The 24,406-nt window shown below is 42.3% G+C and overlaps 2 protein-coding genes across 2 annotated transcripts; both read left to right on the top strand.

The window, feature by feature from the left end:
- Window positions 1–1,598: 1,598 nt before the first annotated feature.
- fhdc2 (FH2 domain containing 2) lies at window positions 1,599–11,497 on the top strand. Its single transcript, XM_046406781.1, has 12 exons — window positions 1,599–1,918; window positions 3,091–3,678; window positions 3,779–3,840; window positions 5,534–5,636; window positions 5,910–5,995; window positions 6,256–6,356; window positions 6,639–6,709; window positions 6,941–7,048; window positions 7,692–7,762; window positions 8,283–8,400; window positions 8,537–8,701; window positions 8,809–11,497. Exons 2-12 carry the CDS (start codon window positions 3,214–3,216, stop codon window positions 10,717–10,719), a joined length of 3,261 nt encoding a protein of 1,086 aa, XP_046262737.1. The 5' UTR covers window positions 1,599–1,918; window positions 3,091–3,213; the 3' UTR covers window positions 10,720–11,497.
- Window positions 11,498–13,320: 1,823 nt separating this feature from the next.
- rhogd (ras homolog gene family, member Gd) lies at window positions 13,321–17,125 on the top strand. The gene is made up of 2 exons (XM_046406497.1): window positions 13,321–13,475; window positions 14,112–17,125. Exon 2 carries the CDS (start codon window positions 14,141–14,143, stop codon window positions 14,714–14,716), a length of 576 nt encoding a protein of 191 aa, XP_046262453.1. The 5' UTR covers window positions 13,321–13,475; window positions 14,112–14,140; the 3' UTR covers window positions 14,717–17,125.
- Window positions 17,126–24,406: the final 7,281 nt, after the last annotated feature.

The following is a 24,406-nucleotide window of genomic DNA, read 5'->3' as shown; positions in this document are numbered from 1 at the left end:
TCCGGATTCATTTCTGAAGTGTGAAAAGCCAATTGCAGCATAGGTCACAGTGTAGAATTTGATCACTGTAGCAAAATCACTGTTTAATGCTGCTTTTATGTGTGTGTGTGTGTGAGTGTGTGCCTGTGCAAACACCTATGACTACGTGTGCATAAGTGGGAGGAGGGACCTAATAGCCTTCACCTTTACACAACCTCTGTGGGACTTCAAAGCAAGATTAAGAGGGAGACGTGGTGAAGGGCTAACACTTGCTGCATGGCTGCAACCACTCCGCCACACTAAGGATGGAGCTTCTAGACTTGCTGCCGTTGGGGTCTCATGTGTTAATCCTTATTTCTCTACTGAGAGTAAAAGGAAGCAGATTTCCTTTGTGTATCAAAGGAACATCACAATTTTGGTCCACCACTTATGGGAGATTCCCTTGAATGCTGGATCAAGAAAAAAACTGCTATTTCTCATCATCGTAAATCTATGCAGCGCAATTTAAGTTAAAAACATGGATTGTCTCTTACAAGCTCTACAGACTCATACATAAGTTTTACACCCTCGTGCACATTCATTCATTGAAGAATGGGCCAAGTGAAGCTCAGGCTCTGAGTCTCACTGTTATGCAAAAGGGAAGTGGTTGGGAGTGGGCCTGTAAACACATCACAGACTGCTTTGTCCTCTTGTAATTTAACCTGTCTTCGTAAAACAAGTTGAATCTGTGCTATCCATTGATTGCTGTTGTGATGTCCATGTTGCATGAATGCTAGCATAATGTGTGGAATTATGCAGGGTTGTTCAGAGCCTTTATTGACTATGAAGCTGCCATCTCTCAACAGTGGCATTTCCTAGTATTCTGAAGAGTGCACTGTGTTCTGAGAGGTGAGTGACTGAATAGAAAGTGAAGTTTCCTGAGAGAAGTTTATTCTGGCATGGGTACACTAACATGCCCTGCTGCACAGGCGCAACAATAGTCAGATGTTTGGGGTCATAACCCCCTAATCACAGCAGATCTCAGAAGTGACGACAACTGCCTGTCAGCATGGCCTGTGAGAGGGGCTACCTGAGCCGGAGTCTGGAGCACCAGGTGACATGGGCCAGGAGCACACCAGCACCTCAGATGAAAGGTCAGCGCTATGGGTTTACATCCAAGCACCTGGGCCATTTCAGCACCCTACAGGGACTTCTGGTCTCTTGGCTTTCACCTATGCTCCATTCTTGGTTCAGGGAGGAGATGTGCACATCATTTCCCACGTCTGATATCCATCTGCTCCCTCTCTCAGGTTCTCAATAGCTTAGTCTTCTTAGCCTGATCAAGGCCTTCTGCACCAATTATAGATCAGAGTCCTTCTCACTATGATGATGATTAGCCTGAAATAGAGACTTATCAAGTTGTCAGTACAGCTCCTGACAGCAAACTTTCATGTACAATCTTATCTGGATTTGGCAAAGATTATTGCAAAGGCATTACATGAGATATCAAGGCTATTAAAACAGATCCTAAGAAAGATTAATAAATTCAAGAATTTTAGGCTTTTTGTGGTGGTTTTGTTGAGAATCTTAACACTTACATTTAACATTACAGAAATCCAGGAACAACACCTTTAGAATCTAAAAATGGAGTTCAGATCGAGTGCACTGGGACCTGAAAACCACAAATCCGCCCATGGGAAAACTGGGAGGATACAACAAGGCATATGGGTGCAGGGTGCGCGCCTGCGCGTTCCCGTGTTGAAGTTTCCCTGCAAGTTGAGGAAGAGAAGAGGATTGCTGCGAGTGGAGCGGCGCAAGTCAACGGGATAAAACAATTATATCAAAGAAAAACACGGGATGGAAGCGTAAATTTCTTAAGGTTTTGTGTAAAATAAATACGCTAGTGTTTGCTAGTGTTTGTGGTGTTACCTCACTGGAAAAGTGGAGGCGTCAGCGGCAGGTAAGTGAAATAACTTGATTGTGTTGTCCTAAAACAGAGACTTGAGTGTTATGCGAACAATGTTTGAACAGCCTTCAATTGAAGACTATTTTGTAAAGTTCGTTAAAGCCAAAATTTTACACGGATAAAGGTCGCATTTTATCAACGTAAAGCAGAAATCAACATGAAAAAGTTTCGTAAATCTCCTGAAGAAGTTGACAGTAAGTTTTTTTTATAAAGCGTTTTTTTTTCTTTTAGTATTGATAAGTCAGTTTGCTCGTAACTGTCCACCCTTCCGCCGAGCACTTTAGCAAACACATTAGGTTAAAAATGTTTTTTTGCAAGATACAGATCTCATTAAATGATGGAGGTTAAGCTCGGCCCCGCGGCGGTTTTTGCAGCGCGCTCGTGCGGCGCTCGCTGGAACGGCTTGGCGATCAAGCGCATCCCTGCAAAGTTTCCCAAAACTTGTGATTCATGTTCAGAACGCGAGGGAGGATGTGTTTTGTCCAAGTGCGAAGTCATGTCATGATTAAAGACTTTCTCTTGAACCAGACACCTAAAACCTCTGACTCATACCTAATTGCATTACTAATCCTTTTTAAAACTTGCTGGTGCAAGTGTCTGCAACCAGCTTTCAGATGTTAACCTCCCATAACGAGGGAAAGAATATTTAAAGTCATGATTTCTGAAGTTGCAGACCCCTCTGTTTCTCTGCTTTGTGGTTAAGTGTGCATCTCACTCTGCCTGTGGTGCCTCCATATATTCTAATTAGAAGGGAGAGTGTGGTGTAGGTGTGTGTGTGTGTGTGTGTGTGTGTGTGTGTGTGCGCCTGCATGAGGTGAAACTAAACAGGACAGGACAAGCTGTTCAAACAGCCTACAGAGGAGGGAGAGTTGGTCTTGTTTAAATAGTACTTTCCCCAAAATACCTTGAACTTCTACAGAAAGTTGAAGCAGGGGTTACTTTTTCAACTCCAGCTACTTGTTAGCTCACTCAGTACATTGGAGTCATGCTAATGAAAGGACATGCGAGGCCAGATGTCAGACAGGCTCAGGTGAGGTCATCGGCTAAAAGCTGCCTGACTTGCTTGCTGTTGCAAAACCCCTGGAAAGCACTGGTTTCCTGTCTCCATTTCTGCTCAATAACATCTGAGATATGTATGTTTATTTTGTTGTTGTCTTGTTTCATAGGCTGGAGTTACTGATCGACCTTTGAGCTAGAGCTCACTGGAATCTGAAAAAGACCTTCCCGACAGACTGAGCAGTGACTCTTCACCCACTGTCATCCTTCCCTTTTAAACTCAGACAGCCTCTATGCTCATCAATCTGACTGTGGCCATTAAGGAATCACGTGCCTTTCATGGAACACAGCCTGCCCTTCCCACCTCTTCCCCTGACGCTATGGAAGTGACAGCCATGGATTCGCGTCCAGTGCTGGTTGCCCCTCCTCCGCCTCCCCTAGCACCTCCGCCTCCTCCACCCCCTCCACCCCCACCTCCACCTCCACCTGCATCTTCCTTGCCATTTAGCCGGGCGGATAGTGCTCGTAGGAGTCGGCTGAGGAAGCTGAACTGGGAGCGTATCCCCAAAGAGAAGGTGGAGGGCAGGAACAGTGTATGGAGCGGTGCGGCCCCGGGGGAGGACGAGTTCCCCATAGACCTTCATTCTCTGGATGAGTTGTTTGGTCAGAAAGACAGCAAGCCTCAGGACAGAACCAGTACCCTGAGACGCAGGTCTGCTCTGCTGCCTTGTAGATCTCCACAGGACAGCTCGGCAGAGGTCAGATCACAGTGATTATTATTGTTATGTTTTTAAGCCATATATAACAATAGTTTTCTTGCATTTTTCTTTCCCTTAATTGTGCTTTATTTCTTTACAGATTTCTCTGTTGGACGCCAAACGCAGTATGAACATTGGAATATTTTTACGACAGTTCAAGATGTAAGCTTCTTTATTCCTTATACTGAAACAATTAGTCAGTTAATCAGGTAGTGCAATCAAATGTAAGGATTTGCTGCTTTCTTCTGCTTTGTATTATTGTAAACTGAATATCTTGTAAAGAAAATCATCATAATTTACAACCCCTATTAATCACAATCTTGTACACTTGAACAGTTTCAGCTTTTTGCCTTTTTTCTCACACTTGCTGGAGGTAACCACCATCGGTCAAAACTAAAGGCAGCTTTAAGAGCAGGAAACAGAAGTGTGTACAGATGTACCCAGGGGAACAGTGCTTCACTTGTGTTGAAGTTTGGAGTGTGTGGCCATATGTCACAGGTCTGTGGCTGTTTGTGTGCAGTTTGTGTCCAAAGTGTGAGGAGAGGAGAGGATGTCTGGGGTCTGGGAGGGGACACTGCATATTGCAGGGGACAGGTGCAGGGGAGGGTGCACCCTGAGTGGCTGGACAGGCGCTCTTGAAAGACTGTGGTGGGTTAGTGGCCGGGTATAGCTCTCGGAGTCGGAGTTGACACCTGCTGATACCCTTTAAGAGTGTCTAATGTTAAAGCTACCCCCTACAGAGAGAGACCCGGTTGGTGGCTTGTCATATTCATCCATCCCCTAAAGCCTGTTTAACACGTTTTCCTGAATCAAACAAAGCTCCACTTCTTGTGAGGAATAGTGCTGCTTAATAATCAGTAAAGCATGCAGTGCAAACATTCAGATTAAAGTTTCGATGTTGAAAACCATGACATGCGTAACATTTGCCAGTACAATTAATGAATTAAGAAGAAATACAAGAGAATCGCTGAGTTGCCATATTGTCAAGCCTCCACATGTGCATGAAAAGTTCACGGAGGCTCAATTGTGGTGCAGTTCTTTCTTAAACTAGATTTGTCAAGACTTGTAGGTAAAGCCATTATGCAAAAACAGCCTCTTGAGTACACAAACATTTGTCTTGTTGGGATCTAATTTGCCCTCTTTTCTAAACACAGACAGAGTGACACAGACAGAATGTGGGCGTAGTTCAAACACAGAATGCTTTTGAATTGTATTTTGTATTGACACCAGTGTCTCAGTAGTCCACTTCAGTATCTTTTTGTTATCAGTCAGGCTAGCTGGAACAGATAAGAGTGTTAAACCCTGTTTCCTTTTTCAAGTTCTTATGAAAAATAATTTAATCTCAGCCTACCTTAGATGTAGACCCTGAACTGTGTGTCAAATAATTAAAAATACACCCACACACAGTAGTATGCAGTACACAGTAGTATGGAGTATGAGCATGCGTGATGGGCTGTAAAATAATGGGGAGGGGAGAATTGCGGAAAACTGTTGGAATATTGGATAGATGTGTCACTCAGAGGAAGTAAGTCAGAGGTCAAATAGTCACTTCAATTTCTGCTCTCTCACTTTGACATCCCCCAGGCCTTTCCCCTGCGTGTCTGCCTTTTATTTGCCCAGTGGATATGCCTCTTTGTGTCGCCACTGTGGCGTCAATCAACCCTCTCTGCTCAACACTCTGACTGATAAGAGCAGTATAAGCCTAAACACTGTGGGATCAAGGCAAAACAAAGAGCTGATCATTAACATGAGTTTTCTCTGGGGGTTAGGGAGGGGAGCATGCCTGTTCTCGGGCTGAAAACTACATTGCATATTAATAATAATGTCCTTCCAAAAATGTGTTATTTTTCCACAGGCCTGCAAAGGAGATAGTTGAGGATATCAGGCAAGGTGCTGGGGATCGTTACGGTGCAGAGAAGCTTGCAGAGCTCTACAAATTACTGCCTGACAGTGATGAGGTAAAGTGCCTTTTCTGGCATACAAATACAACAGTGACAACCCCCCTTGCTCTCCTCTCACTCATCATCTGGCTCTGGTTAGGATGATCAAATGTTTGCCATTACACCATGTCGTATCATGTGGTCTGTTTTCAGAGAAGGGCCACACTGAAAGATATTGAAATTGACTGTTGACGGCATGCTTGTTTTAGTAGTCTGTGTGTTTCTTTTTCTTTTCTTTTTTTTCAATTGAAGCATCTTTCCAGATTTTACTCAGTGTTTGTTCTCTCTTAGGAGTCTCGCCTGAGGAGGTTCAGTGGGGAGCGGAGTTGGCTTGGAGAGCCTGATCTTTTCATCCTGCTGTTGGTGGAAGTCCCCAGGTACGCCCACAGCCCCAGATTGGATAAAATTACTGGAAATATCACATTACTTTCCAACTGATTTTTTTTTTTTTAACTTCAAAACTGTTCTTTTTCTTGATTTTTTGTGACACTGTTCCTGCTCAGGTGCTTCATTTTGTGATGTCTTGTTTGTTTGACTGATGATTGATCAGGAGTGCCCTTTTGTATCTGTCATCACTTACCCCCATCCATCCATCCATCCATCCATCCGTCTGTCACTCTCTTTCCTCTGCCATTAGTTTTCGGCTTCGTCTGGATGCTATGATCCTGCAACAAGAGTTTGACCCAGCAGTGACCTCTCTGTGTGTGGCAGCCAGATGTCTGAGGGAGGCAGCCAGAGGTAATGTTAACAGCAGGGAGTCGTGTAGCCCACCACTCTAAAGGTTGAGGTCTATGTCGACCTTTTCAGATGCTTCCATTTGGAATTAGCTTAGAGTGATAAATGTGATGGTTGACATTTAGAATGACTTACTAATTTGGAAGAAACCTGCTGCTGTTTTATGTATACAAGCTTACTTCACCAGTCAGCATTTTAAGGCCTTGATAACTGCTGCATACATTCATACTCATTATTCCTCAGCCTTGAGGCACAATATTGAATCTCTGTCTTTAACTCTCCCAGAGCTGCTGAGCTGTCCTGAATTACACTCCATCCTTCGTTTGGTGCTGAAAGCAGGGAACTATATGAATGCTGTGGGTACTTCTTTATTTTGTTTTCCTTCCTTTTCTTTATCCTGACAAAGCAGACTCAATCTTTTTATGTGTGCATAATACAACATTCACTATTGGGTCTGGGTGTGTGTTCAGGGACATCACTCTGACTGTGCACCTGGGTTTTGTATCATTGTTTAATGTTGTCACATGATGTGTGTGTTTGTATGTGTGTGTGTGTGTGTTATTTTGACCTTGCATGTGGCTTCTCAGGGTGGATACGCAGGGAATGCTGCTGGTTTCCGTATTTCCTCGCTGCTCAAACTGGCTGACACCAAAGCCAACAAGCCAGGCATGAATCTGCTGCATTTTGTAGCTATGGTAAGATCTGGAATTTAGAGGCATTAAGAGAATGTCCTGTAATATTGAACAGTTGTTGAAATTAATAACAAGAATCGAAGGGAGATAAAGAATAAGCTCCTTATTTAGAGACAAGGGACAGCCACCTTTTTAAAAATGTGAACATTTTTGAAGAGGAGGTACATGGTATGGAAAGGTATTCGTAAAAAGCTGGACCTCTACAGTAAAAAGTTGTTAATATTGCTGATTGAAAAGATTTCTGGAGATTACTTATAGCACGGGTTTTGTATGAAACAAGGAAGAGTTCATTTGCAAAAACAGATAAAAAACAATCCGAAAATTGATTTTCCCATGAAGGCACAAAAAACAATTCATGGGAATTTAAACATTTTGACATATTTTATCAAAACAACTCAATACCAGTTTGATTGATATGCCCTGGAGAGCACAGAAAAATTAATTTGGAATATAAAAATGGAAATACTTGTCTGTTTTTGCAAATAAACCCTTCTATCATTATTGACCACAAAGTGTTCACAGATAGCCTCTCATCACCCTCAAGCCAGGCTGCTTCACAGAGCATATAATTTTGTCAACATTCACAAATGACGTGTTGCTTCTTTTGAAACAATAGCTGGATAATCATTTGTGTTTGTCTACACAGGAAGCTGTGAAAAAGGACCAGAGTTTACTGTCATTTCCCAGCCAACTAGGCCATATTGGCTCCGCCTCTAGGTCAGTCTCTTCCCATCAGATCCTACAGTGATTATGTCTGAGGGAATATGCAAGTCCTGCTTAATAACATCAATGCACCCCAATAGGCTGCTAAAGCAATCATAAGTTATATCTATTGCATTCTTATATCAGAACAAGGTGCCCAGCTGTTAGCAATAGCTAGTAAAAATGGGTCATGACAACAGGGGTAATCCAAGTCAATATTAAAGCTCTGCTGGAGAGTTTCTCTGCAAGGTGCAAACCAGCCTTGTTCTGCTTTGAAAGTAAAGAGTTAAAGAGTTTTTTTTTACATGCGCTTCAATCTTAAATTGATAGAACTCAGGACATCTTAAAAATTAATTCCTTCCTTTACCTAATTTCCCCAAGTGATCAGTAAAGTATTTTAATTCTGATTCTGTATCATTTGCATTCATTTATAACCCATTTTTGGTTATGAGACCTTTCTGGAGGCATATTGTACAGCTATTGCTAAATAGTTCTTGTTATAATTATGTATTGTATGTTCTCTTCATCGCTGTAGGTTGAGTGAGGAGTCTGTGCTGGAGGACTTATCCAAATTAAAAAGCAAACTGGTGGCCCTCAGGGCAAACATCGGGGCAGAGGCAGAGATTCAGCAGCATACACAATCTTTCCTAGAGGTATAAAACACAGTCTATAATTTTTTTAAAACTTAATCTAACGTTTACAGCCAATCACAAATGTGTTTGTAGGTAATGAATATGTGCATAAATCCAAATGTAAAAGATTTGTTTCAAAAGACATACCTGTGTGCAGGTGGCAGAAGAGCGCCTGAAGGAAGCAGAGGATGAGGTGGAGGGCATGAGGATGTCTAGTCAGGCACTGCTGGAGTTCTTCTGTGAAGATGACAGCACCTTCAAACTGGAGGAGGCTTGCAGGGTCTTTCATTTGTTTTGCCAGCGCTTCCAAAAAGCTGTCCAGGTTAGATTTAGAAATTGATGGAAATATCTGTTAATAAAAACAGACATATATTGTCAAAAAGCATTAGTACCGATTGATTAATAAATACTTCCTTCCTTATTCCACAGGAGAATGCAGAGCGGGAGCTGAAGGAGCAGAGACGGCTAGAGCGTCAGCGTGAGATGGGGGAGAAGCGTCGCTCTCTGGCTGTCTGTACGGGGCTGGACTTGAGCCTCAGTCTCACCAGAGAGCCTCACAGTCAGGAGAATCAAGATGAGCTGGAGAAAATCCTGGAGAAGAACCTGAGCTACACTTGGAGTCGACGTAGCCTAAGAAGCACTGACTCCCGCAGAATTTCTCATCACCTCCACAATGACACCCGACTCCCTGTCTCATCCACAGTCAAAAGCTTTCCTGAGCTGGGCAGCAGCCCGACGTCGACCAGTTATCACTCTAACAGCTCCTCTGACCATGAGACCACTACTGTGCTGTGTAGCTCGCCAGAGACTGATGGCACATGTTCTCCCATTGACCAAGAACCTGTACTGGACAGAGGGAGCAGGTGTCAGCACAGCCACACAAGAAATCGGAGCACGGATGCCGTTCAGGACTCGCCCATTGCTATGCTTAGTAGGTCTCAGCATGGACAGGGCTTCACAGTCAAGCAATGTGGGCCTGAGAGCATTTCTTATCTCCCGGAAGGCCAACCGAAGGCAACAAGACTTGAAAAAGAAGCTGAGAGTTCGCATGGACACATGGATTCAATGACCACTGAATCCTCACTCAGTTCCAGTACAAACTCTGCAGCTATATCCAATGATACACCTGCCCTTGCTGTTAAAAGCCAGACCTCCACTCAGAGACAGACATCTGGCCTGCCAGTGACCAACAAGACTTCTTCTATTCAGAGTAAATCCAATGACTCTTGTTCTGATGACTCTGTACCTCACTCTCTTCATACAAGTGGAATATTTTCACACAGTGACACAAAGGCTAGGTTGTTAAGGTACGAGAAATCAACTGTAAGTGCTTCAGAGACGGTCCAGTTACAACCACAGGTGAGAGAGACATCCATCATAACAACAAGTGCTGTGATGCCTGATGCAGGGTTAACAAAGCAGACTAAAGTGGCATCCACTCCTGCAAGGGAGAACTGGATGTCCTCCAGTCTGCCAGAGTTCAGCAAATCACAGCCAGCGGAGTGCTCTGACCTGCCAAGTCCTGAGCGGGAGACTGCAAGGTCATACTCCCGTGTGGGTGAAACACTGGAGTGCCATACTCTAGTGAAAGGCCTCCGATCATATGACGCCTTGTCACCCCCAACCTCCCCACTCCCACGACCCACGCCGAGCCTCTGCTCCAAGTGGAGGAAAGAAAGGGAGGTCGACCTTCGAGAGGGGACAACTCCAGGGTCTCCTACATCAAAGGAGGAGGCTCGAACCATGAAGATCCCTGTCCGTAGCGGAATAGGGGCCAAAAGAGGACTTGTGTCACGTTCGGGACCTTCCAATAGCACGGGCATTCCCAGAGTGCGTTCCAAAACTGAACATTCAAATGGAGCCTCAGCGTCTGCTAACCCACCCACTCCCAGCCGGCTGTCTGCTCCTCGCAGCATATCCATGCGCTCGGTTCCTATCACACGGCCTGCTGCTGTTCAGACGGAGGTGAAGCGCAGTAACAGCACACGGGAGAGGACTGTAAGTGAACCGCGGATTCCAGGAAAGCCCACCTTGACCCGCAAGACCTCAGATAGATCCTTATCAGAGAAGACTTCAGGCAGCACCCTGCCAGCCTTTGTGAGAGGAACTCCTCTCCGTGTGTCAAAACGACTCGCCCCTAACTCTGAGACTCAGGTGAACGCCCAGCCTCGCACTGCCCACAGCCCATCCTCCGCCACAGCCAAGACCATTCGCACAGCTGTCATATCTGCTGCACGTAATAAAGCTGCCTCTCCCGCTGTTTCTAAAATCCCCACAGCTTCACGGATACCTGGTCCCAAAATGCCTCGAGCTACTACAGCTCAGCCACTGTGGAAGTGATCGAAGTAGATATGTGCTTGTATTGGACAATTTGTTCACAGTTCTCATGCCTTTTTGGATTTCAGTCTAATATATACAGTTTGGGTATTCATGAAGAGTATGAGCTGTCAGTCAAACTTCTGGTATTAATCAGCTTCAGTGAAATGTGTTTGTAGTTTTGAGTGTTTAGGTTCTACATGTGTGAGAAAGAGCTGCACTGGCAACTTTGGTGACATTTAATATACTTAATAGAGTAGTAGATCCTCCAAATCCTACCTCTTTTTACACTCATCTGTGTCCTTTGCAGGCAACAGGACACCACAAGAAGACCCATCTCACGTTTTTTGTGTGTAGACCAATTTAATTTACATCAGTGAAACACAACCAAGTGGCATTACTGTGTGCCTACTCCATACAAGTGCGCTTTGCAATTGGGGACACTGTTTCAGTCTGTCTAGCATTATTGTTATTTTTTTTATTTTTTAGGAAATCATCTGAATGTTTTGAATACTGTGACCCTGCCACTAAGTGGTCATTGTGTTTTCACCTTTGGCTGTCTTACAGTCCACACTGAACTTGGTACAATATCAAACTGTTCATTCTCTTTTTGAGAGGCCTCATCTTTCTGATGCACTTTATAAATTGAAGAAGAGGCTGCAAGGAGATACTGTAATGTGTGTCATTTTTATTTTATGTCAAAATATTCTATAACTTTATTGAATAGCATTGGTTGTTATTCACTGTGTTCTGTGGATTTATAAATAAGAGAAGATGAATAAAGATGGTGATCTGAATATCAGTAGTGTCTTTGGGAAAGGTGGTCATCAGTTGTGCTAAGAAGTACCTGTCTGTGTCTATTCGCAACTGCTGTTTAGTTTTGTATTCAGGCAAGCACTTATTATGACAGTTCTACAGTTTCCACTCTTCCTCATCAATTCCTGCCCCTGCATCTTGCTGTCCTCTTGTCTTCTTGTCACCCTCATTTTTCTCCCTGCCTCTAATCTGAACACCCTCTTGCTGCATCTCTTGACACGGTCACCCCCATCTCTGTCAGCGGCTGTTGTCATGGAAATCCTACAGACGTCCTGGGGAATCTCCCGGGAGAATAGTTGGGCTGGAGGGTGACTGTGGGTGTAGGGTCCCAGTGGGAATTCTCTTTTTATAGGCTGCAGTGACGCCAGAACCTCTTGGGAAAGGCAATAAACCGGTGCCTCTTTGTGCTCTTGAGTGTCCGGTTGTCGATCAGCACTGGCCTCTTAACCTGCCTCAGTGTATAGAGGTGACATCATCAACGGGTCTCCAGGGGTGCAGGACAGAGTGGCCTAAAGTGATCCCACTTTTAGCTGGCTTTGTATATTATGCATTGATCTGAAAGCACTGGCTTAGTGAGAATAATTACTTGTCTGAAGGTGAATAAGTGATATATGGGCTTCAAGACCAGTACTGGCCAAAGAGGATGGGGTCCAAAAGATAGGAATTGTTTATGGCCTGTTTGTATTTGTGGTATGTATTCCTACACACAGTGACACACTGTAGCAACAAGTGGTGAGAATTTAGCAAGTTCAAGAGAAAGGGTAATGTCAGAGCAAGAAATTTGTAGACATTAATGCATTCAGACTCTGAAATGAAACTGGAATGTTAACAGACCGGTAAATCTTGTAACAGCTGCCATCACTTGCAGTGAGATTAACTGGAGTGTTACTTGACTAGTTAGCTGTGTTTAGGCACATCATTTTCAACAGGTTGTGGTTGGTTGGGAGTATGGTTTTGCAAGATGTAATTCAATTTTTAAGTACTTATTGTGGCCAAGAAGTCACATTCATGGAAAATAAAGTCTAGAATAACTTGCATAGTGAAGAAAATAAATGATATTTGTCGCAGGGGAAAATATCACAGCAAACTCCATTCAATCTGGCAATTGAATATGACCTTGAGGGGAGTAAATATTGGTGGGTGACTGAGGACTTTATCTGCATTGGTTTGAAACGTGTTTTGTTTTTTTTTTTTTGTTGTTTTTTTAAAAAGATAAAAAATAACTGGACACAGTTACCTCAGTTCTATACTTGAGTACAGTTTTGAGGTACTTTAGTGGAGGATTTTCATTTCCTGCTACTTTATACTAATAAGTCAGTATTGATTTCAGCATCATATATTATACTTTTAAGCTTACATTTAGCCTGACAGGCGTAAATTTGCCAACAATGATTTTACATACAAAACACAGGATCATTAAATATGAAGCATTGTTATAGCTACCCAATGTTTAAAAGAGTTTGAGCTCTTCTTCTTCTCGCTACAGCATTAAAAATGCACGTTAATGCCCCAGCAAATACAAGATAACGGCGTGAAAGGGGCCCGAGTACTTTCACTTTTGATTTCAGTTACGAATGTAGCACTGTTACTTTTAATTGAGTGTATTTACGTGGAAGTATTACACTTTTACTCTTCTTCCACATCACTATTTAATCTGGCAGGGAAATTATTAAACTTCTCCGCTCTGTTATTTCGTCTGTCACCATACCTGCGATATAACTTTGGACTTTCTGTGTCCTTGTCAAGAGCTCTGCACAGATTGTGGTCAATAGAGGTCACAAAATCATGTAAAACCAGAGCGGCTTAACACCACCACCTAGTGTCAAACAAACGACTGACGCAAATTAAAACTACAACTACCAGTTTGCATTGTTCCGTATGTCGACTTTTACGTAATGGACAGCTCCCCGGATGCGGCTGTGATTGACTATACCAGGCAAAAAGAGATCGAAAGCCAAGTGGCGGTAAGTCACAAAAATCCTTCAGTTTTCACTGTTACAGCAAATTGCTACTTGTTAAACATGTATTAGAACAAAGTAGAATTTTTAAGGTAACTTACAGGGAGTTGTCGGGCCATGAACACAGTCCTCTGCGATGTGGCTTGCAAATAAACTCTCAACTTGTTTGCTAACTAGCTAGCTTGTTAGCCATCAAATGTGCTAGTTCCTTAGCTTGATGCTAGCCACTGGGGGAACGCCTAGTATCATAAGTTGATAGCACGGAATAATAAACAGCAAATTAGCATCTCACTTTCGTTTTGTTTGTCGTCCTTTGTGCAAGGACAGCTTCGGTAAACTTTTCATAATATGTTAGTCTGTCAACTGCTGAAATTGTAGCTGACGTTAACATATAACGTTGGGGTAATTACGTCTAACGTAATGCTAGCGTTGGCGGCGATTAGCCTACCTGCTAAATTGGTAAAAAAAAAAAGGTTTTGTTGTAAAACCAGCGGTCGCAAAATCATTGGCCACTATTTTTAACGTTATCATTTAAACTAATTGTCCCCTTTGTTACTGATGATGGTAAGCTTGTATAAGCCTTCCAGCGCAAGGAGCACTGTATTTAGAAGTTACCCAGGAGCCCTTTTTTTCTGTTGTCAGGTGCTGCAGCCCCAGTGGTCGTAGGCAGGATGCAGACCATAAAGTGTGTGGTGGTGGGTGACGGTGCAGTTGGTAAAACCTGCCTACTCATCTCGTATACAACCAATGCCTTCCCTGAGGAGTACATCCCCACAGTGTTTGACAACTACAGTGCTCAAATGAGCGTAGATGGCCGCACTGTCAGCCTCAACCTGTGGGACACAGCAGGCCAGGAGGAGTATGACCGCCTGCGTACTCTCTCCTATCCCCAGACCAACGTTTTCATCATCTGCTTTTCCATCGGCAGCCCCTCCTCCCATGCCAATGTTAGGCACAAGTGGCACCCCGAGGTGTCTCACCACTGCCCCAACGTGCCCATCCTGTTGGTGGGCACCAAGAGGGACCTGAGGGGTGATGCAGACACAGTGAAGAAGCTGAAGGAACAGGGCCTGGCTCCTACCACCCAACAGCAGGGTAACGCCCTGGCCAAGCAGATTGGGGCTGTTAAATACATGGAGTGTTCTGCTCTGCTGCAGGATGGTGTTAGGGAGGTGTTTGCTGAAGCTGTGAGGGCAGTGTTGTATCCAGTAACGAAAAAGAACACCAAGAAGTGTGTGCTTTTGTAATATTTGGTCCCCAAATTTGGACTGTGGAGAGGGATGATGGAGATCCACAGATGCAAAGGAAGGCTGAGGAACAAAGGTCATCATCTGACTGCCTTCATAGTTTGACTTTGTTCATTACTCTTCTCTTCCTTATTCATCTCCTGGAGGATTTCACTTCATTTCCATCATCACCAAAGTGACTATGCCAATATGGGTGCAACTGACCATATCTGTTCTATTTTTCTTACATTTTAACTTTTGATATTTACACTTTTTCCCAGTTTTGCATCTGTTCTTGATTTATAGCTTCTCTGCTTTGCCTTAAAAATGCTGATCATGGTTGTCGCAAGCCATAACAACATCCAAATCAACCAACCAGGCTACCCTGTTTGACTGGAGAGAAGAGATCTACATTTGTTCAGGTGGAGAAATAATGACTACCTCATACTCTCACCTAGGTTGCATCTCATGGGTCTCAAGCAGCATCACCATCAAGATGCTTTGACCAGCCTACTTAGATGTAATAAACATCCAAGTAGAGGGCGAAAACGTTTTAATTTCAAGCAGCTTGAGTCTAGACAAGGTGTGATGGCTCTTGGACAAATGCCAGTACCCCATAACCAATATGCACAGATTAAAGGTTAAACTCTCGAGTTGCAGCTCATGCCTGTGCCCAGTCTGGCATGTTAGAGCTGTCTGGCAGGCTGCCCTTCCAGCCTCTTGCACTGCTCTCTCACTGCCATGCATGGAAGAACCAGTAGGCCTTTGAAGATAAGCTGGGCCCATTAAAAGCAGCCGACCATTTGCCCTCTTCAGTAATAGAGGAGCAGGTGTCATAAGAACTCTGTCAAATTAGCCCACTCTGGTACAGGAGTTCTTGAGCTGACACAGTAGGAAGTCATGTTGAAGTAGAGCTCTCCTCTGTCTATGTCTTAACTCTTGAGGCTCACACCGAGTGCCATTTAAACATGCCTAAGAAAGACTTTTTGATGGGGTGGGGTCAAAGAGACTATTTTGTTCAATGATGTTGAATTTACTCTGTAAATGATTTTTTTTTTTTCCTCAAATGTTTTTAACCCTCAAGTGCGGTTATGGCCAAAGTTGAATATATTTTTTTGTAATAGCTTATGTTTATTTGATCAGTAAGATGTTTGTAATAGTTTGTGTACTCACATTTGATAAACCAGAACACCATAATGCACCCGTTGTCAACTGCATTGTGGCCTTACATTTAAAGTCAGTAGACTGTGACCACTCCATAAATAAGCAAAGCATATAATACCAGAATATGTTTTAACTGGCTTGTGCTAGGCTATATACATTTATTTTTCTATATTTTCTTCATTAGTAGAATATTATTTCATCTTGGAGAAAGCACAGTGTCATAGTTGCATAGTTAATATTTAAGTTAAGTAACAACTGTTAATCTGCAATTTGGAAGGAAGGCTTTTTATTTGGTCAGGTGCCTTATCCAAACCAAAGACCTTACCAGTGCTTCTTTGTCAAACCCAAAGGTTTTCATTATAGTGATGCAAGTATCATCAGACCCTTTAGATGCAGGTTTAACTAACACTGGGTTTCGTGTCATCTTCAGAAGCTTTCTGCCTTAGTTCCTGCCAGTAAAAACACTCCTTTTGCAGCCCTCTTTGTAAGACACAGGTGCTAAACTGACATCTTGCGCGGCAAGTCTGTGTGCATTTGTGAAACGGCACATGAAATGGAGTGCTCGTGGCCCACGGCTCTTGACAGATTGTGGTTTACATCCCTGCATTGCATGTTGCAGTGAGGGCAAGGCACAAGCACAACTTGCACATATGGTTAGCAAGAGCTGCGTTGGTGGAACGTGCCTTGTCACATCTGAAGACTTTTATACATTTTAGAAAATATTTTTTCTTTTTTTAAAGTAATGATTGGTTGCTAATTTGTGCCAGTAATACCAGCAACCCTTTTACTATAGTTATTTTCATTTACTCACTCGAGTGGGGTGTGTTACAAATCAGCCTAGATTGTGGCCCATGTAAAGTCTAAAATAACTGAAGCGCAACAGGAGCAGGAGATTATGTGTAACAACAGTGATGCGGTTTTAGATCTGCTAAAGGATGTGTTAAAATTTCCCAGATAGATATGTGGAGGGTTGAATGTAAGTGAAAATGTCAAACTGTCAACTGTGGTGAGTTTGTTGTTGTTTTTTTTTTTTTTGTCCTGATTTCACTCAGATAATGCTGTTGAAGTGGAACATACACCTGTGGGCTCTCTGTCTGCACCTCAGAGCTGTATGCTACCGTGTGCGTGGTACTACGCCTTTACACTGGGAACTTGATTTGTAGAAATCTGTAATTGTTTTATATATAACAAAAGCATATTTGTATAAATGAACTAACAGTGAAATGATTTTAAATTATGCCAAATAAAATGGTGGTTAAAACCAGACACTGCTTTATGATGATTGTTTTCCTTGTGGTTTTGTGATTTGACATAAGAGTTCCGCCCATCATCAGCACATTCCTGCACAGCTATGATCTAACAGTTGATGAATTAAGTCATAATCACATGTACAACACAAATGAGTCAAATTTCCACACGGCTACTTGTGTTCTTGGTTACAGGAAACTACTACCTACTTTCTTCCTGTAGCACACATTGTTACATGGTTTTTAATTTTTTTTTTTTTTTTTTTTTATCATATTAAAGCTACTTCAATTACCATGTCCGAACACTAGATGGACACAGCCCTCTAACTCAGCACCATCTATCCAGAATGAGTGCCATTCTTCAGGGACTGATTTTTTTTTTCTGTACATTTGAAGTTAATGGTCTATACCCATCTGGTTTTCAGGGCCATCATTCAACTTAGCAGACACCCACAATTTCAATGAGTTGCAGGGGCTTAAAATTCTTCGTGCTGCTTACTCTGAAAAATTCCCTTGACCTTTATGGATGGTGGCTCTGACAAATGACAGATGTGTTGAACTCCACCGAAGACTCATTACAATATCACTGCAGCATCATTTAGAGGCCATTTCCTCTGTGATCTGTCTAGATGTTTAACAACCACAACAATGCTGAAGATGTGTTTGCACCCTGTAAAAGTTTTGTTACAGCCTGTGTCAAGACTGGACATATTGTTTCAGTGAACTCTGCCGAGAATGAATTGTAAAGTCGTTCAGGAAAACAGTGCTTGGACTAGTGTGATGTTTAAATGAAATGAGAAATCATGAGCGAGTGTTGCTGTCTACAATATGCTTAACTAAGGTAGGTGGCTTAATGAGACACGGGTCGCTTGAGGTGACCCGTTAGGTAAGAGGACTACAAAAGGAATGATGTGTACATCTGACTCATGGACACATTTCTCAAAATCTCTTTCTCCATATTCCTTCCTTTTTCTTTGTAGTGTTTAAATAGGCATGGATCTCTCTTCGCACGTGAACAAGTAGTGAGCTTGATCTCAGCATTGATGATTTGAAACAAGCCTGGATTTTCCAATTCTTTAAAGAAGGATGAAAATCGTGTACAGGATCAACAAGACCTTAGGTCCAAAACCTACAAAAGTAAAGACAGAAAACACCCATGCATGAGAAAATACACAAAAAAGTCAGTTTAGTGTGGGATAGTCTGTGTACCAAGGCATAAATTCAATAAAAGCTTTCTGACTATGAGAAAACTCAACAAGAAAGAAATGGCATATAACTATGGGTTATGATGGGAATCTGCCATTTAAATACTAAAACAAATAACATGCACTTGCAGACTAGGTCAAAGAATTAATTAAATGTATATTGTCAAGTTTGAATATGATTGATCAATCGAGGTGTAATTCTCACTGCTCAAGCAGAGTAAAGGTGATCTAATAGGCTATGGCTATCAAGGCTTATCAGTTGAAATTGGTTTTATAATTAATAATGCTGACTCATAATGATTACATTGGAGAGAACCCCAGCTTTTGAATATAAACACCATTGATGACATTTGCTCATAAGAATTCAGGAATACACATGAAGTTATACTCATGTCTATGAGTCTGTTGCCCTATTGCGTTCTGTAAGGCCTCCATAGGTGAAAACCTCATTTAAGTACTAATAAAGATTTTAACTTTTCATGCATGTCACCTTAATTTCAAAATAAGAGCACACAGTGGTCAATTTAATATTATCCAAAAAGAGCTAATCAAGCAAGACCCCAGACGTGTGCTTACTTTACTGTATATGATGTAAATGCAGGTATATTTTATGCTGCATAGTCACACAGCCAAACCCCACGCTTTAGTGGAGCAGGAGGTGAGATCTTCACCAGCAGATAGCCCTTCAGTGAGTCATCAGTGTGGAGAGAGTGGGAGTACTGTCCTCCGCCGGGACCTTGATCTCAGCGCTGTCTAACTCTCCTCAGTCTCCCTTGTTCCTTTCCTCTCTCTCACTGTCCGTTTGATGATGTGCTGGGTAAAGCCAAAAGGCCAGGCAGCTCCAGGCACTTTTCAGTCAAGGAACTGGGGAGATTCCTCTTCTTCTCCTTGTCTAAAGATGAAAAAGCAAAAGGCCTTGATCTAATAGGCGGCCCGCAGCTAGACCGAGACTGAGAAAGCTGCAGTTCTGCATTCAAATCAGAGTGTTCCAGGCAGCAGTAGGAGAGGAAAAATGAGATTGCAAAGGAACACAGGGGGGAGTGAAGGCCGTTGGCTGTGTTAGCAACAAAATAGGATTCGTCAGAGACGAGAAGAAAGACTGTGGTGGTGAGACAGTAATGAAAAGACAGAAAATGGGCATGTATCGAGTAGAGGGCACAAGTTATTTCAAAAGTTAATTGAAGTAAAGAGGATGGGTGAGAGGAAGAAAGACTGATGGTTAGAGAAAGAAGGAGCAAGGTGACCTGACATATGACACCTCCATGGGTTCTTTCACACACCTGATGGAGGCAGACTGAAAGGACACCCATCGACACCTTTTACTTTAATTTCTATGTAACGATGCTATAGCATAACATAACATAACATAACATAACATAACATAACATAACATAACATAACATAACATAACATAACATAACAGTCAGCCTGACTGGCTATACAATTTGGGCTCCTAAAAGCTAAAAAGGAATATAACATTGTTATTTCATTCTTTATTTTAACTTAATAGCATTAAATAAGAATGCTGTATGGCTTTTAGCAAAGACCTTTGAATTGGCATTTACTGCCAGTCAAATTAGTGGGGATCTCTTTGCCAACATGCTGCAGGGGTACGTAAGTCTCATCTATGGCACATAACCCCATGAAACTACAACTTGTTGTTTTTACTCCTCAGTTCCTGTACAGATTTGACAAACAAGATATTAAACACAAATTATTGAGCTTTAGAGGTTCTTACATGCAGGTTTTGTTATCTTTGGCCAAAGCTGGGATAGCTCTTTTCCTGTCATGATAAGCTAAGCTATGTTAGCCAGCTGCTGGCCAGAATATTGAAGGCACACATATGAGAGTTGTATTAATCTTCTCATCTAACTTTCACAAATGCGAAAAAGCATGTTTTCTAAAATGTTGAAATGTTTCTTTAAATGAACAGTTTATTTTATTATTATTACTATTTTTATTTTGCTTATTACTCACAGCTCTGGGGATGAAGTGGAAACAGCCCAAATGGAAACCTGTAGGCACTGAACTATTACGGGAGTGTAAAGAGAGAAGCAAACACAGGAGCAGAACACAGAGAAGAAAAGAACAGGCACCAAGCTCTACTCCAGTATTAATTATGTAGGTTTGCAGCTTGGAGGTGGGAAACAGCTGCCTGCGAATCAGTGAATTTACACCACTGAGAACAGAGAGTCCTCAAGTGCCCTCCTCATATTCTGGGCAATCAAACTCCTCTTCTGAGTGCCTCTGAGGAAACAAACCAAACAAACCAATGAGACCAGACTGATACGATGTCCTGTGTTATGTGACCACCCATTGTTGATGCTCCACAAGAGGCTGTTCACACGCTGTCATTCACTGATGTCTGTATCACCACAGTGGGGAGAGGCCAGATGGCACAGGGTGCCAAAGCAACTCAAATATGGCTTTTTTCAGAAGCACGCTCACACCACTGCAGTGGAGTGATGAAGTGAGAAAAGGGAAGAGAAAAAAAAGGAAAGATCATAGTGGGACAAGCTGTGGTTGAATGTAAGCGAAAGTGATTGATGAGATGACTTTGAGCTTTGTGGGTTTTCATTAAGATTGGACCTGACGTATAACAGACCAGACACAGAGAGACCTTTGCCCCTTCCAATTACCGGCTATAACTTTGGTTTTATGCTCTGTCTGAGCTGTCATAACATTCCAGTGACAAGACAGCATGAAACCAAACATTGTTAACTCAAAACAAGCCACATTTTTCACATTCCTCTCCATTTCCCCCTCGTTTCTTTCATCCACTCCCTGCCTTCATTTTGCTTTCTGGTGTGCATCAGTGTCAGAGATCACCTGGGATCCATCAGCAAGAGAGGGGAACCTTTTGACAAACTTGTCAATCAAGGCAGCCAACAAAAGGTCACACAGCAATTTAGGCCAGCCCAAATGCTGGCATCTCTGAATGCATATGCAACCTTCAGCCCCGATGAGTGTGCAACCTGAGGGATGGAGTCTTGATGCTTCATTTCAACAACATGTATTTCTGCCATAGAGTGAGAGAGAGAGTTGCTGTTTGTGGGACTGTGGCCTCTGTGTGTGTCGAGACAGAACATCCTGTGCTGCCTTGCTCTCCTGCAGCGCTGTGCCTGCTTTGATCTCGCTCTTTTAGTCTTTGAGGAGCAGGTTTTGCCGTTCTGCCCACATCGGAGTAGATTGTGTGGCCTAACCAGGTGGAAAATGCTTTCGAGAGGAGAAGGGAGCAATTTTTCTACCTATCTGGACTTGGGGTTTTCTGTGGTCAGAGGCAATCTCTTTTCATTATGGATCTCTGCTCTTTGAAATGTACATCTGTCATCAGTTCAGTTTCATTTGTTAGGGTTTTGTTGTCATAGAGGATGATGGTGTTACAGAACTTGCAGGTGCTGTGAGCTGTAAAGGAAAGGGTCCTAACAGTCCCAAGTGATAATCCAGTTGTCTTTAGTCCCATGTGAGGAAAAGGGGATTGAGTTCTCCATGTGCGTGTGTGTGTTTGTGTCTGAGATGTTTATGGATTACGGAGAGGTCAGCCTTTGGTGTTGAGCCTCTTCTGGTCAGCTAACACGTCATTGGCGTAGGGACTGTTGTACTTGGCTCTCAGTATATAAACCTCACAGCCTGCTGATAGTGCAATGTGGACTCTGCATCTCTACAAAAAGACAAAATGAAGTATGAGCTGCTGATAACAATCCACCCCCCCCCCACACACCCAAAAAAAGAAAAAAAAGAAAAACAAAATGGTTTCCCTCAAGGAATAATATCCAGTGTGGTCTTGTCGTGTTGAGAAATAGCAGTTAGTGTTTCAACTGTGACTATCATTAGTGTATTTTTAAGCTGCGATTAGGTAGCCAGTGAAAATTAGTTCTGATAAGAGGAAAAATATAACTTTCTCAGGGGTAGCAGCTTCTTTTAAAGTAAGTGAGAAGTTTAGATTTTTTTTTCCTCCCTTCCTTTATTCTTGCTCCCTTTGTTCTTATCTCTTTGTTTATGTCTCCAATGGATGCATTTACAGTTGGCTTTGTTCACTGTGTTCATGTCTGGTTGTGATTTTATCACGGAAGCCCAAAGGATCCAGACATGAGTGGATATTTTTATCCTCCTTGGTAGAATCAGCATTCATATTTTGAGAAGTGTGGGGGATCCGAACTATAGACTAAATAAGTCAAAGTACAGCTGACATACGTATAAGACAAAGACAAAAGAAAGCTTCTGAAAAGCTAATTGACATTTTGAGTGTTTTTTTTTCACTGTTATTTTGAAGATGAGGAATAAACATTGAAATCCAACTTTTGGACAAGTCCACAAATAAATTCCACAACAGCAGAGAAAAATTCATGTGCTGCTGCAAATCATGTGACATGATATAAAGGTCCGGTCCAGAACAATTATCTTACACAGAGCTAGAAAGTTTAGTCAGAATTAAGCTATCCAAATGAGTACTTGACTTAGACTAAAGACTTGACTTGATTTGAGATAATCTCCCTGCAATAAAACATATGTAAAAAAGGAAGAGAAAAAACGTTTTAAATAACAGCTTTGATGAGAAAATCTTCATATTTTAATGGTCAGCATTCAGGGATTTGTAATTTGTAAATAAAGACTTTGACTTGGACATACCTGAAAATACTTTTAAACTGCTCTGATCTTTGAAAAGGTGCAGTATGAGCCTCATGTCAAAAGTATGAGGTCACCCAAACTTTACTACCAAATGTGTTGAACGCAAACCAGCTTCAGAGGATTTGCTCTCATTCAACCATAAGAGCATTAGTGAGGTCCACCATTACTGTTGTGTTATAAGACCTGGCTTGCAGTTTCAGGCCCAGTTCATCCCAGAAGTGTTGCATTAGGTTAAAGTCAAGGCTTAGTTCAGCTTGCCTCAAAACCTTTTTTAAGGGTTTTGTGAACAAGGGAATTTGAAACATGGTATAGGAACATACAGTCTCATGAAACACGGTACCTAAATAAAATATTCTACTATTATCCAAACCAAGCTGGTTGTGGTTTCATCACTAAAAAAAAAAAAAAAGGAAAAAATCTCATATCTTGGGCATGTTTGTTCTGATGTTTTTTTCTGTACACAGATACTAAAATTTTATGCATAATGTCATGCTTCCTATGCATATTTTTGAACATAATGTACTCCGATGTCGTTATCTTTGCACAAAATTGGTTTAGATGAGCTCAGTTTAATGTGCATCGATTTTGTCAGTGTTGATGTGTGTGCCTGAAGTTGTGTGTAGATGGTATATGTCTGAGGTCTGTAATAGATGGTTTGCTTTTATAACATCTGACATACTGAGACTGACAGCTTTTTCTGTGACCATGGAAACAGGAAATTAGCCCGTTCATTACGGCTGAAGCACCAGGAAGAGGGGTTACAGCAACAAGGCTACGGTAATCTGCACGCTGACACTCGCATCCTGAGGAGCGTAACTGAGGAGAGGAGAAAAATACAAAGATGAGAGATAACACTTCACATATTGACATTTCAGTGCACTTACAGCACTTTTCCCTTAAACCAAAATTTGTATCATTACCCTCAGTTCAACCCTTGGTACAAATCACAGCTCCATTCCTGATTGAGCTTCTCCTCCTCTATTTGCGATCTTGTTGGCTAGACAAGTGAGACGTCTCCTCCAGATGTGGTATCTGCAGCTTAGTGGTGTGCATTTAGGCTCCCTCGATGGCTTGGGAAGCAAGCTGTGTACAGTAATTGAAGCTGGCTCCCCGTGGGACTCTGTACTAATCACGCATAAAATAGACCTCCTCCCCAACTCTGCCACCACCGCCAGGCAGAGTGTGTTTGACCCCTGCCTGTCATCTCTGTGTGGCCCCATAATGACGGTCAGGATGACTGTGTACACTCAAACACACACACGGACAATCATATAGTAAAGAAAAAAAAAAGAGGCCTCATTAAAGCACACAAAAATACCACTGTACATACTGTGTAATGTAATTACAGTACAGGATCATGCAATGTAAATGTTTGAATGTGCTCAGACACAGACATGTTGTTTGTGTATGCATCACTGCACACAGATGTACATGCGCACATAAGGTCAGCCACACATTTACCCTCA

This window comes from Scatophagus argus, chromosome 12, assembly GCF_020382885.2.
Source record: "Scatophagus argus isolate fScaArg1 chromosome 12, fScaArg1.pri, whole genome shotgun sequence".
NCBI classification, from domain to species: domain Eukaryota; kingdom Metazoa; phylum Chordata; class Actinopteri; family Scatophagidae; genus Scatophagus; species Scatophagus argus.
Note: the sequence above shows the minus strand (reverse complement) of the source record. Positions and strands in the feature narration are given on the sequence as shown.

What these genes read in the sequence shown, in the direction of transcription:
- fhdc2 (XM_046406781.1), top strand. Translation starts at nt 3,214, where the DNA reads ATGCTCATCAATCTGACTGTGGCCATTAAGGAATCACGTGCCTTTCAT. An exon ending in TTTTTACGACAGTTCAAGAT is followed by an intron (nt 3,841 to 5,533) that starts GTAAGCTTCTTT and finishes ATTTTTCCACAG; the next exon opens with GCCTGCAAAGGAGATAGTTG. An exon ending in TACTGCCTGACAGTGATGAG is followed by an intron (nt 5,637 to 5,909) that starts GTAAAGTGCCTT and finishes GTTCTCTCTTAG; the next exon opens with GAGTCTCGCCTGAGGAGGTT.
- rhogd (XM_046406497.1), top strand. Translation starts at nt 14,141, where the DNA reads ATGCAGACCATAAAGTGTGTGGTGGTGGGTGACGGTGCAGTTGGTAAA.